We start from the raw sequence: 19,447 nt of genomic DNA, 5'->3' as shown, positions 1-19,447 counted from the left end.
GTAGTAACGGTATAGTAGTTTCTGTTAATATTATCTTAGTATCTACTAATACATATAAACAAATAATACTTTATCTACCCGTTAGGAAGATAAGGGTAAATTTTAGTAATAGAAGACTACTTAATAGGATGTCCTAGAATTGTTTTAATTTTATAGCCTAATTTACTCTCTTATTAAGCTTATAGTACTACGACAGGCCTAGACGATAGTTTTAGTATAATATTAGAAAAGAATAGGAGAATATTTAAAGAAATATTTAAACTACCTAATACTCTAAATTATACTACTACTTATAAACATCGTCTAAACTAGGGCGCTAGACGAGACTAATACCGTTTATAACGTAGGCTAAAACAAATTCTATCTATACTATAGCTATCTAGGAAGGAGCTTTCCGATTTAGGCGGAGGCTATAAGTACTACGAGGCTACTACTCCTCTATTCGCCTAGTAGTTAACCGGCGTCTACTAGTTAATTTAAACGTTACCGCTAGTGCCTTTTACTAACCTAGACTTCTACTTTAGCTTTAGGCTAACGCGCGTACTAGTAATCTTAACTAGCTTAAAGCTTTCTTTTATATATTAAAGGTCGATACCGCCGATATAAAAGATAGCTAGTAAGAGCTAATTAGAGTTAAGATTAGGACTGTTATCGGCTTTACGAAGGTCGCCGACAAGAATTAGGTCTAGCGTTTAAGTAATACTAACTGGGTTATATTCTGCTTTATCGACCCTATAAATACTATACTACGATAGATTACGGTTAATAATTACTTCCGTTAGTACTACGGAATTGCCCTTACTAGTAGGTACCTAGATCGTCTAGTACTTAACGTCGGTACGTGCGCTAATTACTAATATCTGCCTATAAAGTTATATATAGTCCGTCCTAGCTAGCCTTGTCGACGCCTACTTAGTAGCAACTAGACTTCTAAGATACTTAAATTCGTAGCTAGATTTTTAAATCTTAACGCTATATCTGTTACTAGAACTCCCGGTACTAGACTTAGGAATAGTATATAACTCTTCCGTCTTACTAATCCTAATAGTAATCCTTAGTTAACTTCTATAAGGCTATTTAGCTTCTCGGTAGGTCCTAGTATAATTATAGTATCCGACTATATCCTAGATACTCTTTACGTAAGCTATAGTTCGAATTCGAAACCTATTACGCCGTAGAAGGGCTCCTAGAACTTATAGGGCGTTAAGTTTACTAGACCTAGAAAATCTAATAGGTAGTCGTTTCTAATTATTAACCGTAAAGGCAATCGAGGCAATACGCTATATAGGGACCTAGGTAATCTTAAAACTTGATTAATAGAGTTAAAAAGTATATAAAGTTATATAGTATTAGTATAGGCTAGCGTATTAAGCCTACGTAGGAAATCTTACTAGAGACCCTTACTACTATATAGAATCGCGACTTTAGTAACCGCTCGCTACGTTATATAATACTAATATCTTCGCGATAGCGGCCTAGGAGAGTATAGGTATTAGGTTCCTTATTGTATTTATTCCGGAAGCCGATAAGTAGTTATACGCTCGTATTAAATAATTTAGTAATATTAAATTTAGTATATATACTATCTACTCTCTAGGATCGAAGCTTTAGAAGCCTATTAGATAGGGCATATATATTAGTAATCTAGTACTTAAGTTTAACGTAAAGGGTAGTAGCGTAGCGTACTATATACTAAATGCCTTTAGTAGTAAACTGCTTAATAACGAGATAATACTACTATTTAGTATTAATATTACCTACCCGTCGCTAGGCTCCTCGAAGGTACGCTATTAATAGCTACGCTTATTACTAGCGTTAATAAGTATGTACTCTAATAGCTAGGCTCGATCTGTATATAGGATAGCCGCTAAGAAATAGCTAATAGGCTCAAAGAAACGGTAATTAAGCGTCTAAATTTGTAGTATAAGAAGAATAGCTCTCTACTAAACAAAGTTATTATTTACCGGAATAGCGTCTCGGAAGGCTAGTATAAACTAGTCCTATAGATAGAACTACCGTCTTTCGAAAAGGCCTTTACGAAGCTCTACGGTAGTAAGGAGAAGTGGCCGAAGATGACTGTTATTATCGTTAGTAAGCGTTGTTATACTCGATTCTGCCCGACTCGTAAGTAAGCTCTTTAGTTTTGTATTCGTAGAGATAATATACTTAGTAATAACTATAGCCTTGTGTGCCCTTTTGGTATAGGAGTACTAGCTCTAGGCCTACGGCGTTATTCGCCTTAGCTTTAGTTAACTACGGTATAATTACAACAGGGACGAAAACTGTATATTATATCTACTAAGAAGTATAACGGGATACTATAAAAAATAGGGAAGCTAGGTAGCGGTACCTAAAGTAGTATAGAACTCGTACGAGTCGAGACTAGACCCCGTAGTAGTTTGGGTTAGTTTAGTTTAGTTTAGTTTGCTAAGCTAAAGATCTAGTTTGGTTTAGGTTAGTTTGCTAAGCAACTGTAGGAGTAGCTAGTTCGAACTATAGAATTTATCGGTTTCTAAGAAGTGTAAGAATGTATACGTAACTCGAAGCAAGCCCTTTATAAGACACGAGAGTATAGCCGGCAGCGTAGCCGGCATTTTTTAGTTATAGGAAGGTACTTATATAACCCTAAATCTATAGATAATTAGCTAAGGGCACTAACTAATTAAGAGCATATATATATACAAGCTATTATAGGTTAGTTTAGAAACTACACTTATTAGGTATAAATTTTATCCTTTCGCTCGCTATTTGATTCCCTAACTACTCGGTAGAATATTATTATCTATATCTAGGTAGAACTTATCGATTTCCCTAGAAGCCCTCTTTAAGAAGTTCTAACACTTTCCTACTAAACTATTCTCTAATATTAAGTAATAGGATAGCTCTTCCCTCGGTATCGGTATAGTATATAAAAGAGCTATAAAATAGCTCTATACTACGTTCTACTAGTTACTCGCTATACTAAGGCCGAATGCTAGTTCGTTCCTTAGAACTCTTAGTTATTTAGTAGATATAAAGGGTAGGGTAGGTAGTAACTTCGTATTATATAAGGATATAGAGGCTGCTATAGAGGAGTCCTTTAACCTATAGAAGATAGTAAAAGATATAGAGGCAGCTATAGGTCTAGGTATCTAGTTAAATTTCTAGTAGGTAGAGTATAAGGATATTTAGAGTAAGTATTGGATAGAGTTGCGAAGGCAGGTATATAATATAGTCTAGAAAACAGGGATAATGCCTATAACTATAAGTATTAGGCTCTTTAACCTTCCTTCTTTTTCCCTATTTTATTTTTATAAAAATATAAACTAATACAAATTAACTAAAATATCTATCTTCTTCTAGTTCTTTAAAAGACCTAGTAGCGTAGCTATTAGCGTAGCCGGTAGCGTAGCCGGCGTTTTTACTCCTTAGTACTAACGGGATTTTTAACGACTTCTATTCCGTACGGCTAATAAAGTATACTATACTATATATATTATATATATATATATATATATATATATATATATATATATACTTAGGGAGTATTTAGAGCGCGGTATATAGCGCCGTATAACAGCGGCTTATTTCGTATATAGAAAACGATTATAGATAACACTAAGAACATTCTTCCTACTATAATATCTATCCTACCTAGTAGTACTATTTCGAATATAGACATTCTAGCCTTTTAGAATCTAATTGAGGGCTTTAAAATCTTATCTATAATCGTAATACGCTTCGCGTAGATAGCTATAAGGACAATAGCTAAAATAGTATTAGTATAGTTCGAAAAGAGGTAGAAGAGAAATATATATTCGTAGATACAAATAAGGTAGGCTTCTAAAGCCTCTTAAAGGGTATCTATTATAGAGGCTTAGAAGCGAAGGTCCTATATAATATACTAGGCAATTTTACGAATAAGTCGTTATAAAGGAGCTTTACGGATTAGGAGTTTAGTATCCTTCTAATATATCCGAATCTAACGAAGGGCTACGGCTAAAGAAGGATTAGTAAAAGAATAGTAAGAATGCCGGCTACGCTACCGGCTACGCTACCGGCTATAGATAGGACTTACTTCCTAGGCGCTATCGACGCTTCGTACGATTATTGCTACTAGTAGTAGAAGCGCTAGTCGTCGTCTTGCCTAGAGCCTTATCTGCCGTCGTCTTACGCGGAGCCTTACTCGCGACGCTCTTTCTAGTGCTAGAGCTGGCGGTAGTAGTAGTAGCCTTCTTGCGTTAATATACTATACTCGTTCTACTACTTCCGGTCTTATTATAATCCGTAGAAGTAGTAGGTCCCTTCGTACGAGTCGTTATAACTTAGTTAAGTAGACTCGGTATTACAAAAGTCGTCGAATTAATAAAGAAAGTACGTTACGAAGGTATACGAAGGCGCGCGCGGAGCGAGGATATTAGTACGGAGGTAGTGGATATAGAGCGTAGAGATATAGGTATCGATACGAAGGTTAAATATAGCGAGAGAGGTAGTATCGCGGTATCGCTAGGTAATAGAGTAAGCGTCGCGCAAGCCTATATTATAGTAACGTTAGAGCAAGAAAAGAAGTTAGATACGGCTAAAAAAGGCAGGTGCGGCAAACTTTGAAATATACCCGGTATATATAGCCGGTATAGTAATAGGCAAAAGCCTCCTTTTAACAAACACTCGGCGTAATAATAGTATCCTACTATAGTATAGATATTCTTTAGTAATTCCCTTACTAGCTACAGTAATCTTATAAATAACCTAGGCCTATTACTAGGAAATATAAGAAATGTTAGGTAGGCTATACTAAACAAGCTAGTTATTTAGTAGGAAAAGGCCTACCACCATCTCTGTATGCCGGCTACGAGTGCCGGCTATCGCTCTAAATTTAACTCCGCCCTATCTCGGAGGCTAAGGTACCGAGCGGAAACCCTATAGCTTATATTTAATCGGTTATCGCGGAGCGCTTATAGGTAAGGTATTAGAAAAGAGTATAAAAAGTATAAGAAGAGTATCCTAGGATATAGGTCGTAAGTAAATAAGAGTCGCACGCCTAGTTATTTATATAGTACGTTACTCTATACGACCTAGAGCCTATATTATCTCGTACTTCGCTTATAAGACCTCGACTCTACTAGTATACTATCGATCTCTTAAATCTTCCTTAGTCGCTATCTTAATTCTTCTTCGAGTTGCCGGACTTAGTACGTATCTGTCGCTATATAATAGCGCTACGTATTATAGAGAATCTCTTATTAAAATTTCTCTCTCGTAGGCTTACTATCTGCCTCGTAGTATAGAGGATTAAAGTGCTAATACTAAAGAATCTCTTTATAGTTAGTATATTAGGGCTCCTTAGGACCTTTGTATTTTAGGTCTAAATAGAGACGTATTATAAACGTTCTATCGCCCTTTCGCTAACTATCTACTCGGTCGCGATATACGAAGAAACCAATTTAAATATAGCTCGTCTCTATAATAGCCGAGTAAATATAGGGCGCTAGGTTTCTACTTCGTACCTTATATCTAGGTATAACGCGGGAATAAAACTAGGAGTATAGCCGGTATATATAGCTAGTAAAAGGATGCGAAAATAGGCCTCCTCCTAGGTTAATCTAACGACTAAATACAAAGTCTAACTAATCCGCTACAAACCGACGCCGAATTTCAGCCAGAAGCTATATATCTTTATATTAAAGAGTACCCCGCTTCGTATAAATAGCAAGGAGGTTATAAAGCTTAAATTCGGTTATAAGAAATGCCTCCGTAGCTTCCTAAAGAGCATTAATCGCCTTAGCCGTAAATCGTATACTAGACTAAAAATCTAATATGATTTCTCGGACGAGTCGCTAGAAGAGAGTCTTAGGGATTAAAAACTCGGTCCCTCTTTTGTCTTAGAATAGCCGGATCTAGCGAAGGGTAATAGTACCTAGTTTAAAGTACTACTTCTTTATTGTCGAGTCCTACCTTATACCCTTTTTTTAATAGAAGAATAACTTTTCTTTACGATAGTCTTCGTGTGCCTGCTCCTTTTAGCCTTCTCTTATCTATCTAAGGCCTTCTTGTTTTTTTAGTACTGTTTTCCGAGGAACCCCCTTCCCTTATATATACTACGGAGAGTCTTACTCTTCCGATATCTCGTTCTCGCTACGGTCTCCCTATACTTAGCTTGCTTTACCCTTGCCCTTTAGGCTCTAAAGGTATCTTTATATGCGCTTAGACGACGAAGGTATATCGCTAGAACCTAGAAAATTAATAAGCCTATAATCGTAAAGAGATATTCTATAACACTTCCTAGTAAGGATACGGACTATCCTAATTACGAATCTAACGATAACCGACTAGGACGGTTTAATAGAAGACTATTTAGTCTAGAGTATCAGAAGTATAAATATCTCTTTACATTTATAGGCTTATTAATTTTTCTAGGTCTTAGCGATATACCTTCGTCGCCCGAACGTATATAAAGATACCTTTAGAACTTAGAATAGAGTACGAGTAAAGTAAGCTAAGTATAGGAAGACCGTAGCGAGAACGAAATATCGGAAGAGGAATACTATATATAGTATATATAAGGGAAGGGGGCTACTCGGAAAACAGTACTACGAAATAAGAATACTTTAGGTAGATATAAGAAGGATAGAGTAGCTAAAAAGGTAGACAGACGAAGACTATTACGAAGAAAAGCTATTCTTCTATAAAAAAGGGTAAAAGGTAGGTTTAGACGATAAAAAAGCGGCGCCTTAGACCGGATACTATTACCCTTCGCGAGATCCGGCTATTCTAAGATAAAAGGTAGACCGAGCTTTTAATCTCTATAACTCCCTTCTAGCGACTCGTCTAAGTAATTATATTAGATTTTAAGTCTAGTATATAATTTACGGCTATAGCGATTAGTAATCTCTCGAAAGCTACGAAGGTATCCGGGGTTTCGTTAGTTATACTTTATCCCGTAGTCGCGGGGATTTCAACTATATATAGAATCGCACTTTCTTAGTAGGCTATACGTAAACCTCGATATAATCGTATATTCTAGTCCTATTCGGATATCTAGGTAGGTATAGTAAGGAACCGCGAGTCTAAATATTATATATATAGCCTTATCCGAGTATATTATAGCTATAGACTTTACTACCGCCGTTTTCTTATATAATCCTTAGCAAGCTAGTCTACCTTATTCTAAGGCGCGTATTCTTCGTATTCTTTCTTTCTAGTATACAAAGAGTATAGAAAACTCGGTATAGGGCGTAAAAAGGGCGAAAATATAAAGAGGGTACGTACTAAGCGGTTAACTAAGGTAGAGAGGGCGGAGAGGGTAGTAGATTACATAATAGATATATAGGCCGATATATAAAGTAATCGATTATATAGTAGACTAGAGTTTTGCTAAGAGGCCGGATTAAGGTCCTTAGTCGCAATTTACTAGCTACTAATATAGCGGAAATCTACTGTTTCTCATCTCTTATCGCACTTATATCCAGTTTCCTATTATATTTACTCTATAATAGTGCTATCGTCGACTTTTACGTATAGCCTACTAAGAAAGTGCGACTTTACGTATAGTTCAAATCCCCGAACGTAGGCGAGGGGTAAAGTAGACCAACGCAACCCTAGATATTTCTTATAACCGAGTTTAAGCTTTCTAACCTCCTTACTATCTATACGAAGCGGGTTGCTCTTTAATATAAAAATATATAGCTTCTAGCTAAGATTCGGCGTCGGTTTATAGCGGATTAATTAGGATTTGTATTTAGCCGCTACATTAACCTAGGACGAGGCACACTTTCGCATCCTTTTACTAGCTATATATACCGGCTATACTCCTAGTTTCATTCCCGCGTTATACCTAGATATAAGGTACGAAGTAGAAACCTAGCGCCTTATGTTTACTCGATTATTATAGAGACGAGCTATATTTAGACTAGTTTCTTGCCATATCCCGGCTTGCCTTAATAGTATTCGTAGTTTAACTATACTAAGAAGTAGAAGTATATATAACTAAAGAAGGGGAGAGATCGTTATTCGATCTAGGTATTATCGCTTACCGCTACTCGTATAGCTAGGATAACTAGGGAGGAGATCGATAGCACAAGTTAGTAGAGTCTAGCGACGACTCTACCTACGAGTCTAACGAAGAAGAACGTATAGCCCGTATAAGAGATTCTAAGATATATAGAAGCCTCGTCCTAAGATACTACCTCTACCTCCCTACTATACTTACCCGGTCGTATATAATATAGTCTTATAAGCGAAGTACGAGATAATATAGGCTCATAGTCGTTTAGAGTAACGTACTATATAAATAACTAGGCGTACTACTATTATTTACTAACGACCTATATCCTAGGATGCTCTTCTCGTATATTTTATATACTTTTTTAATATCTTACTTATAAGCGCTCCGCGACAACCGAGCAGACATAAGGTATAGGGGTTCCACTCGGTACCTTAGCCTTCGAGATAGGGGGGAGTTAAATCTAGAGGCATAGTCGGCACTCGGAGCCGGTATATAGAGACGGTAGTAGGCCTATTCCTACTAAATAGCTAACTTATTTAGTATAGCCTACCGTAGTATAGATATTTATTATATTTCCTAGTAATAGAGTTAGGTTACTTATAAGATTACTGTAGCTAGTACCTCTAGCCGGGTCTTTATACTAGATAGTTAGACTATATATAGTAGTATTATTACTATTAAAGTAGTAACTGCGGAAGATATCTAGATAGAATTTCCTACTAAATTTTACTACCTCTTTTGGAACCATACTAATACTATTTTAGCTATTGTCCTTATAGCTATCTACGTGAATCGCGTTACGACTATAGGTAAGGATTTTAAAGCCCTAGATTAGATTCTTAAGGGTTAGAATATCTAAATTCGAGATAGTAGTAGGTAGGATAGATATTCTAGTAGGATAGATATTCTTAGTATCCTCTATAAGCGTTTCTATATACAAAATATGCCGCTATTATACGGCGCTATATAGCGCGCGATAAATACTCTCTAAGTATATATATAGTATATTATGCTTTGTTAGACGTCCGAAATAAAAGTCTTCGAAAATTCTATTAGTACTAGTCTTAAAAAGGGCTTGCTTTAAGTTACGTATATATTCCTATACTTGTTAGAAACCGACTAATTCTATAGTTCTAACCTGCTACTCGTATAGTTGCTTAGCAAACTAACTTAAACTAACCTAGAATTTTGGCTTAGTAAACTAAACCAAACTAACCCGACCTACTATAGGGTATAGCAATGCTAGTACGCTAACCTGCGATAGTATATGATACTATCTTAGGCCGACTATAGTAAACGTTTATGGTACTGCTTAGGGTTGCCTAGTTGGCGGTAGCTGAATATTTTGGTTATAGTAAAACGTGCTTCTCTAGATACTATCGATATGCTACTCGTCTGCGCCGCGGACTATAGTAATAGCACGAGCCTTACTAGCGTCCTAGTCTAATACACTACAATTCGGAAATATAATATAGTCGGCGACCTTAGTATTAGCTAGAATTAGATCGTATAGCAGGTATACAAACTAGTCTTCTAGATATATACGATCGAGTAGCAAATCCTTGTTGTTAAACTAACCTGTAAAATCGAAATAGGCACTAGTAGTAGTGCGATTGCTACCGACTTTAAAGTAGTAGATATAAGTACTATTACCCTTCCCGGCCTACTAGTATAGAAAGCCGATTATCTCTAGGTTATAGCCTATACTGTCCTATTTAGTATAGGCGAGCGGGTAGGTAATACCTAGCTAAAGCACCTATATCTATACGATTAGCTATATATCTAGCTTGCTACGTTAAAAGTATAGCATAGTATTAGAGCAATTCGATACTAGTTAGAAACATACCTCGCCGACCTTAGTATACTAAACTAAAAAAGCGGGTTACTAGTAGATCCGTAGACTATACCCGATAGAATAGCACTATTAGCCGGAAAGCGGGTAAGTAGCGTATTATCTCCCGAGTAATACGAGACCCGATACTAGGCTACGCTAGAGATTAAGATATAGTTTAATATTAGTTAGTCGGTATATAGGCCTATACGGTAGTATATATATATATATATATATAAAAATCAAAATAGGGTAGTATTAAACTAGAGTACTACTACTTCTGTACGTTTGTGTGATTCAATATGTATAACGTATTCGATAGAACAGTATATAGGCCTTAGGGCATTATAAGATACGTACTAGCGCTAGTATATAGCTGACTTAAAAAGAATACCTAAACCTACTTTTTAAAGACTATACCTTTATTCCATTAACAGTAGGGGATAATAACGCCCTACTGCTATAGCTAAAGACTAGAGAATAGGTATAGTACTAGTAGTAGCATCTGTCCTATATAAAAAACCAGCCTACTAGTAACGCTATAGTATAATATCGATCGGTATCTCTATGTCTTTTAGACTAAAACTAGCAGTTATAAAATTCTAGGTATCTATACTAAAAAGGACCTACCCGCTATATACTAGTTTTAATTATTTTGATCTAGGTAACTTTACTAATATGGCCCCTATTATTTCAAACTTTCTATACTAATTCGTCTAAACTGTAGCTTCTACTACCTATAAATCCTAGTATATATATAATTATTGTTAGTTTCTAGCTGTTAGTACTTATTAGTACTAGTATAGCTTATATTATTCTTAGGATATAACCGCTAGCCTTTCGTTATCCCCCTTGTTTTTTAGTTAAGCTACCTTTGTTAGACTCTAGAAGCCTCGAAAGCAGTTACGATATTGTAAAGGGCGACCTATAGCTATAGCACGGCGTATACAGGAAGTTACGAGTGCGGAGAAGATTTAGCTGTAGTTAGATTTCAAGTCTAACTATAGCCGGGGCTTTCAACCAGTAGCTAGTTCTATGCTTATATACGTGCCTATATAGGCAATGATTATCCTATGTTTATCCTATGCCCGTGCCTATACCTATATCTATACCCTTATCCTATAAGGATGACGACGTTATAGTTCTTAGTATAGTTGCAGGTATCGGCACTAAGGTTGCAGTCTATTATAGGCGTTAGTATAGGCATTGCTATAGCCAAAGCTCTAGACTTACTCTTCTTGGCCTTCTTAGCCTAGCAACCTAAGCAAGGCACTATAGCCTCGGGGAACTCGGCACGGAACTCGCGGTTGGCCTTAGTTAGATCAATCTATATAGGCGTTAGTATAGGCAAAGGTATGTACGTAACTATTCATACCTTGCCGTGCTTGCCGCGCCGGACGACGAAGGGCCTATTTAAGTCAGTATATAACTAGCGGCATAGGCATAGATCGGCATATACACCTCGCTATTACTCTTAGACTTAGACTTAGACTTAGTCTCTAAGTCTTCGATTGTCTCGGCAGATTTGGCCGGTGCTTTGCCCTTAGCTTTGCCCTTGCTCGGTATACCTAGGGCGTCGGGGCTATATACAGATTAGTATAGGCAAAGGTAAGGGTAAAGATGTAGCTATACTTAACCTCGTATAGATCCTAGGCATTGTCGAAGAAATCTAAGGGACATATTAGTGAAAAGCTTTGCCTATAGAGCTGCTTAAACCTACTAATGCACTTTTTTGTCTTAGTCTTAGGCGTGTACCGACTACTACGGTCCTTCTCCTTAGGCTGCTCGACTTTTCCCTTATACTATATATGCGTTAGTATAGGCAAAGCTCTAGGCAGGGAGCTACGTACACTATAGATAATATATATAGCGAGAGCCGAAGTGTCGCGGTAGATAGTCTACAAGGTGTTAGCTTTAGGCATACGTATAGGCAAAGACAGAGTTATATACTATAGAAGCCCTTCTCTTCGTACAACTCCTTTAGTGTCTCTTCGTCTTCGTCTTTTCTATTATAGTGTTAGTAATAACTAGTAATATAGGCATAACACTGCATATACCTATCGCTATTCTTCTAGGCAGCTAGGAAGCGACCGAAGTTCTTAGATCCTACCGGTATACGACAAGTTACCTCACCTATATAGGTGCGTACGGCCTCCTAGTTAGTCTTTAGGTAGATCTATAGGCATTAGTTTGGCCTATTACATAGGTAGAAGAGAGATTATATACTACGATTTCTATCTTAGGCATATTAAATAACTCGCCCTATAAGAGGCGCTTCTTATATTTGCGGTAGGAGCTCTATATAGGCATAAGTATAGGCAGATGTATACTCTAGTCTCTATACTTATAGATTGCTCTAGTAGGGTATTGTTCTAGGCAACGGTCTTAATGTCTTACGGCATGTTAGGAGGTATATACAGAGCTATAGGCTTAGGTATAGTAGTATAGGGGAACTCGGTTAGCTACGACATCGAAGTCGCCTTGTTAGCTCGTCGCGTATATATATAGGTATATATAAAGGAATAGGGATAGGGGCTAGGGGTGGATACGTACTAGTAGTATATTATAGAAAGAAAGGAAGAGAGTATACGCGCAAAGATGCGCGTATAGATATCGCGTAACGCTTAGCGTAATAGAAGATCCTAGCGTAATGAAACTTTCGCGTACGGGACGTACCCGCTTTAGCGTCTACGGATCCCCACATCGATGGTCAACTCCGCGTTTAGCGTGGTCAAGCGCACTTGTCTCACTATTACGCCGCGGACTCAAGGTCTTCCTGCGCAGCTGAATGGGTACCCAAGAGCTCGTGGAAATCTCCAACTACATCACAATGAGCGAATCGCTTATTATTACAACACTTCAATTTCCATATATGCATGGTAGGACAACGTCTCCTTCCACCGCCTGCGATTTGACTCGGTATATCTCCTCATTATCAGCTCAGTTTCGTGAAGAAGCGTAGCATCAAGCTGCCGCCGAGAGCTGCGTTCCTGCGACTGCCATAAGAACTCACCACACAAGCCCATCCCATTCCATGGCGGAGCTAGGGGGAGCCCATTTCAACCAGGATACCCTGTTCGTCTCTCCAGACAATCTCGTGATTGATCATGACTTGAACAGCTGCTTCCAAGATACACGACGACAACAACGAGAGTCTCATTCTCATTCATATGGTGATCATCCTCCAGCTCAACAAGCTGAGTCTGGTATGCTGCCGCTTCCTCCACAAGACATGATCTTGATCATGTGCACATCGAAAATTGCTGATGACAGCAGCCGCAGCATTCGCCGAACAGCAGACACCGAACTTGAGCTTGCCCGTGCACAGTCTATCGGAGTGGCAAATACCAACCCAAGCCTCCTTCCGCCCCAATCTACCGCCAACGCCAATCTCTCCATTTCGACCTCTACGCACACTCACAGAAGACGACAGACACGCATTTCCTTGCCTAGGTGGTCCGGACAACTGCTGGAATATCTCGCTATGCCCGAAACATCGCCAGTACCCCGATACCCCCAGCTCCAGCTCCAGCTCCCGGCAATCGGAATCGTCTCAAACAAGTGCTGCACCGGGGCAATCGCAGCACGATCGACCCAGCAATTCCAGACGGCGCAGCTGTCCAACGGAATCCCAAGACCATGATCCCACCCGGCTGAAGATAAAACGCAATATGACCGATCCCGACGACGCTGAAGCACCACCCCAGCGACCGCCTCTTCTGTCCCGCTCCTCCCTCTCGCGAGGCCGTGTTCCGCACAATCTGGTCGAACGCCGGTATCGGGACAATCTGAATCACCAAATCGAAGCTCTCCGGCTCGTCCTCCCATCGCTAAAGGACGCGGTGCCTTCGGACGAGACATCTTTCGATCATCCTCGAATGCCATCGAAAGCTGTCGTGATCAGCACCGCGGCGACGTACATTAAAGACATGGAAAACGAGCGGCAAAGACTGATGGCTGCGAATGGTGCGTTGCAGGACCAAATTGGGAGTTTACAGAAGCTACTCCGGGGGAATGAGAGCTCTGTCGTGCAGTATATTAATGCTATGCGCTTGACGGGCGCTCATCAGTTGGCGACTCCGCCTTGAGGAATTTGGGGTGACTGATTGGAAGTAATTCGTGCTGGATAGCGAAGCGATATGGAGAATTTGGTGTCGTATCGGGAGCCTGCGTTTGAGGGCTCAGGGCCACTGGATGGCATTAGATTGTTGGGGTGCTTCGAGGCATTCTTGGTTTCAAAGTAGCATAGCCTGGCTGGCGTATATCTTATAGAAGAACTCGGCTCCAAAGCACCAACGTTGCGGTAATGCTTGAGGGGCACGAATTGCAGTGAAGTGTCCGAAGACCAGCTGAGATACCGATACGACTATAACATGGATATCCATAATTCTGCTACACCCCGAGTGCCGCCAACCCACTAGGTCAAAGGCCGAGACGCCTAGCTGGCAAAAGATGAACAATACAACGATCCATGTAAGAAAACTCCAATCGCGCCAGACAAGCCATAGATGGAAAATTAGGCCGAGGTGTGGTATAGAGCAGTATGTGATGGGTAAGGCCAGAAAGATCCAGATATGTGCCGCTGAAACGCTATCAAACAGAAAATCCGCTCCACAGCTCGTCCGTTCTCCTCTCTGTCGTGGATGGTGTAGCCGTGGCTGCGTCTGCGCGGTGTATGTGTGCTCATGTCCATTCCCGTCGTATGGCAATCGAAGCAGTAAGTATCGGTTTCGCAATATCACACAGTTGGAATCCTCTTTTAAGAATTCCGGATCGCTCCAATTCGAGAACTCTTCTTTTCATAAACAGTAAATGTACGAAATGGCGTTGGCTCGCCAGCCGTTAGTCTGCAAAATTTGCAGAAAGGAAAATGTTGTTTGGGATCGTGCTTGGAAAACGATGCGATTTTACATGATGACACAGCAGCAGCCTTTCTTTGGAGCTGCTTCCTGCTTCTCATCAAGTTCAGGTACTCGCAGGATTGCGTCGTGACCTTCGCCTTGCATTGGCACTTGAGGCGGTGCAGGCGATGGTGCTGCAGAGCGTGGCATGGTGGGTGTCGTGGGGATCGTCGGTGTAATCTTATATCCGCCACTTGTGCGAGGTCTCATGCTGCTAGAATCGCTCTTGCCAGCTTCGCTCCTCGCACTGAGCGGCCAGCCATTGCCGACAGTCGACCCGTTGGGCGACATCTTCTTGGGGGAGGGCGTTCTCGCAGGTGATAGGCGACCATTGACATCCCGATCAATGTGAAGTGTTAATGGTGCTGGGTTTTTAGGGCGCATGTCCTCCTCATTCAGCAAGTTGAAGTCCTTATCGTAGATTGTGCCAGTTTTGCCCTCCTTTTCCCATTTGTCTTGCATCATGCGCTTTGCGTGAGTCGGGAGCATTTGCTGATCAGGTGGTAATCTTGGGTCTGGCTTATACATGGTCGCAATCCATGGCGGATCTCCTTCTGGAGTGTATTGGCTTGTGGATGGACGTCCTGCACTAGACCCAGGACGTCTGGTAGCAGAAGCTGATGGAGCTCGAGGTTGGGGAATGGTCGAGGCCGTGGCAGAGCCTTTACGTGCCGTCGGAGCAACCTTCCTGGGCGACTTCGCCTTCCTTGGTGAACTCTCATCCGCAGATGAGCCTTTGTTCGAAGAGCTGCCTGGTGGTGTAGTTCGCTTCGATTCGGGGTCGTCCAGGAGAACAGCACTACCAATACTCCCACTCCGCGCTTTGCGCGCATACTGCTGCATCTCATCCCAACTGCCGCTGACACTCTGGCTGCCAGCTCGGCTCCGAGGAGCAGGAGAGTCTCTCTCTACGACTTGCTGAGGCACCGGAACAGGACTTACTCGTGACACTGGTATGCGAGACGTACTTGGTCGAGCATTTTGCGACTGTTTCTGAGGCGGAGGCTCAGGCATGGGTTCGTGATACTGGTAGGCAGGCTTTTCGGGCAGCTCTTCGCGCGCATCTTCGTATTGGGTCTCTGACCGAGACAGAAGCCTCGGGGGCTCCTCGGGCGGCGGGGAAGTGGCAGCAGAGGCAGGAGAGGCAACACGATTGAGGGTCTGCTCGTATTTCTGCTGAGACGGATAGGCTGCTGCATACTCCTCGTCGTGGCCGACATGAGTTACATGCTCCTGGGTTTGTCTACGAGACGCTGACCGACTCGTAGGACGACTGGTACGACCTTCTTCGCGTGCTGGCCCAGCACTTTGAGATCTTCGAGATGGCATCACGTAGATGCCAGCCTCGGCCATCTCCTGAATTTCAATCTGAGCCAGCTTGTCGCGATGGATCCATGCTGAATCGTCGCTGTAGTCGCCCGGCCGCCCCTGCTGCTGCTGAGTCGGCTTGTCCCTCAGTGCGTTCCGTGATCGCTTTCTGCCCGCAATGCTATTGTTGACACGCATCGACGTTCGCCGCACCTTGGTGGCTTCGGTGTCGCTCTGCAAGTCCCATGCACTGCTTCTGTGCTCCAGCGGCTTTGCACGCTTCTCTCTGCTTCTCTCGCCGGGCGCGTGCGCGCTGGAATCGGCCTTGTGCGACGGATAGGTCCTGGCATTGCCGTCGGTTTCCTCGAGCGGCACAGCGTAACTCCACGCACTGCCGTTCATCGTCACCGCCATGGTCGCCGGTAGCAATGACAGCCCGTCCCTGAGGTGAAATGAATCCCGTCCCACCGCGCGTTCCGATCGTCTCGACTGCAGCGGTGAGCTCGGCCGTGTTCACGCCGCAGACATTGCCCGCGTGTGCGAGGCCCGGATGGTCGTCGCCGTCGCGTTATGTAAGAATGACTCGGTGGTGGAATGGCGTGTGTGGTAGGCGGTTGTTTAGTTGGCAGTACTGCCATTCGCCAATTCCTTCAGGGAACGGAGGCACCTCGAACCTCACTCGATAAGATCCTTGGTATCCCCGTCAGGCACAATCGACCAGGTATTCGAGCACGCTCAGCGATCCTGGTAAAACACGCACAATCATATGCAGACACGCATCCTCACAGCAGCGAACGCGATTGAGGAGGCACGCACGCACTGGCACTGGCAAGCAAGCCAAGCGGCAGCTGGTGTCCTCGAATTCATTAATCAGAGTTGCAGGGCTCCTCCCTTAGCAGGAGACAGCCACCTATGAGAGGGCGCGGAGGCTCAAGCTTTCACACGCGCCTATCCCGTCCAACTAGTCGACAAATAGCTACAGGACAACGTTGATCTTTACAACGAAACCCGTCACCCCTTTCCCTCGCGCCTTCACCTCGCCGCCGCCATTCCTCTCGCCGCCGCCATTCCTCTCGCCGCTTCCTCATGCCCGCCTTCCAATGCCTCTTGACGCGCTGCCTGCGTCTGTGGAGCTCATACCACACCGATCGATGACGCCACACATGAAACTGGCAGCAGCCCTGGGATGTGGTGTTCATCAAGATGACATGGCCTGGAAGGACCGGCTAATGGTTTCACGAACACCCGCCCCTCCCGTTGCTGTCCGGCACGCGGACTCAGCGGGCCGAAGACCGTTGTGGCCTCGAACGAGTAGACGTGGGAGCGCTCGGATCTCCCAGTCGTCCTGCCACAGCGTGCTCACGCCTTCTGGACGTCCTGAAATGGCAGGCGGTGTCAAACGGCTAAAGCCTCATAGCCACGTCCGCCGAACGCTTCTTCAAGTGTGATTCTTCTTGCGCCGGTTCTCTTCTCTGCGACCGTATGAAGTTCGCGTTGGTGCAGCCTCTTATCGACAGGTATACGCCGACACCTCGGGAGGCTGTGAGCCCCTGTCAGTCACGACTTACCGAACTCGATTACAAGGAGCTCGTGAAGGCATTCTGATTGAGATGTAACAAACACGTCTGGACAGCGCTGCATAAATTCTGCGGGACTCTGGTGAGATTTCCTGTCGTGTGGATGCTTATTACAGCAAGCATTTCTGAACCACGAAGAAGGCGCACAGAAGCAAGCCCGAGGTGAAAGTGAACACCATACCACGATGAGCATCGCCTATTGGCCGTTAGCGTGTTGTCATCGCGGCTTGCAAAACGATGCTTACCTTCTCGAGTAACTCCTAAAGCAAGAACTACGAACACATTCAACGGCAAGCGCATCATGCCGTACACTTTACCACGCACTGCATCCTCCACAAGCTCGCTCTTCAGTCTTGACATGGTTGGAAAGTAAAGACCAACGCAAGCTTCGAACAGCGAGAAGCACCAGAATGCCAGCGCTTCTGCCGTTGCTAGCACCGGCAGCAGGAGACTTATAGCTGCCAACGCAAGGATGCTCAACAAGAGTCGGCCAGTATCTCGACCGCTGCGAAGCTCGATCGAAGAGAAAATCATGGATCCCATCATCATGGCTGACATGAAGCAGGAGAATATGAGTCCAAATGGAGGCAACTCAGCGACACCCGACAAGGCTCTTGAGGACTTCAAGGCTGGAGACCAGAAGAAGACGAAGAGGTACATCGAGCCTTCAAAGACAGTGGTCGCCATTGCAAGGGTCAGGATGCGCTTGTCCAGTATTGTGTTCTGGAGTCCCGCGAAGCCAGCTGCAGAAGGCTTTTCCGGATCAGCTGCGACAGCATCACCATAATTCTCGCCCTACCTCGCCATTAGCACCATAACATTTGCAAGCGACCTTAGCAGACCAACCCAGAAGTTCCAGATGCCGGCGCTTGCAGTGCCCAGACACAAGATTGCCAACATGAAAGGTGCAATCTTGGTTCCACTCCAGCCAACAACAGCCTCGCCAACAATGCCGGCCAAAATAGCCACAACGCCACTCAGCGTCACACTCGAGCTGAACATGTCACCAAGCTTTAGACTGTCACTCAAGCCACGAGCATGATATTCCGCAATCATCCATGTCTCGAAAACAGAGTATAGAAGAGTGGTGCTCAGACCTCCCAATGCTCGACCGATGAATAGCATCAGCAAATCGCTGCTCAGAACTGAGAGACAAGAGAGCGAGTATGCTACACAAAATGTAAGACAAGCTAGTCTGCGGCCATGTTTATCTGCGAGAGAGCCGACGAAAGATGCTGTCACGGCAGCAGCTATGAAGCCTGTGGTGAACAGAGCTGCTGTCCTGGATTCGCTCAGGCCCTTTTCGTCTTTGTATAGAGTATACATATATGGTCCCTGTTGGTATATCAGCTCTATGAATCTGATGATTCTTGCCTCTCGTGGCTTACCTGCAACCAGTCTGCCGCCATAACAAGCACATACACGCCAAAGTAGGTTGTCTTAAATCTCCTCGCTTCTACTTTCGATGCGCCATCTTTTGGCAGCGCGAGCGTTTCTTCCTCACTCTTTTCGACTTGAGATTTCTGGCTGCGATGGTACGCAAGTGCTGCGTTGAAGAGAGCCAGAGAGGCGAAGTAGATGCCGTAAAGCTCCATGCTGATGAAAGATCTGATGTTGACCAACGACGAGAAGAACAATTTTGGATTTGTAGACTACCTATGGCGAAATCATGCCTGTCGGTCCAACATTCTCGTTCCAAAACGCTCCTCCCTTGCGAAAAGTCCATGCGCCAAGGATCACATTCCATACTCCAACGCGAATTCGGCGCGCGACGCGGAAATACGATATGATATCCAGAGTCCTTCTTATCGCAACAACTTCATCGCTGTGGTCATCGTCAAGCACA

General features: G+C 43.0%; 3 protein-coding genes across 3 annotated transcripts; 1 reads left to right on the top strand and 2 right to left on the bottom strand.

The window, feature by feature from the left end:
• The first annotated feature begins 12,663 nt into the window (after positions 1-12,663).
• Positions 12,664-14,217, top strand: MYCFIDRAFT_181467 (uncharacterized protein). Its single transcript, XM_007923730.1, has one exon. It carries the CDS (start codon positions 13,487-13,489, stop codon positions 13,901-13,903), a length of 417 nt encoding a protein of 138 aa, XP_007921921.1. The 5' UTR covers positions 12,664-13,486; the 3' UTR covers positions 13,904-14,217.
• Positions 14,218-14,256: 39 nt separating this feature from the next.
• On the bottom strand, positions 14,257-16,627 carry MYCFIDRAFT_86252 (uncharacterized protein). Its single transcript, XM_007922477.1, has one exon. The coding sequence runs from the start codon at positions 16,436-16,438 to the stop codon at positions 14,723-14,725; it is 1,716 nt and encodes a 571-aa protein (XP_007920668.1). The 5' UTR covers positions 16,439-16,627; the 3' UTR covers positions 14,257-14,722.
• A 1,235-nt stretch (positions 16,628-17,862) lies between these two features.
• Positions 17,863-19,046, bottom strand: MYCFIDRAFT_14297 (uncharacterized protein; the record flags this gene model as incomplete). Its single annotated transcript, XM_007921460.1, has 3 exons — positions 17,863-18,396; positions 18,448-18,936; positions 18,990-19,046. Coding segments are annotated over 3 exons (1,080 nt in total), but the record flags the coding sequence as incomplete, so codon positions are not given.
• Positions 19,047-19,447: the final 401 nt, after the last annotated feature.

Source organism: Pseudocercospora fijiensis (assembly GCF_000340215.1).
Source record: "Pseudocercospora fijiensis CIRAD86 unplaced genomic scaffold MYCFIscaffold_1, whole genome shotgun sequence".
Classification (NCBI taxonomy): Eukaryota; Fungi; Ascomycota; class Dothideomycetes; order Mycosphaerellales; family Mycosphaerellaceae; genus Pseudocercospora; species Pseudocercospora fijiensis.
This window is presented reverse-complemented; position numbering and strand designations above follow the sequence as displayed.

What these genes read in the sequence shown, in the direction of transcription:
- MYCFIDRAFT_86252 (XM_007922477.1), bottom strand. Translation starts at nt 16,438, where the DNA reads ATGGCGGTGACGATGAACGGCAGTGCGTGGAGTTACGCTGTGCCGCTC.
- MYCFIDRAFT_181467 (XM_007923730.1), top strand. Translation starts at nt 13,487, where the DNA reads ATGACCGATCCCGACGACGCTGAAGCACCACCCCAGCGACCGCCTCTT.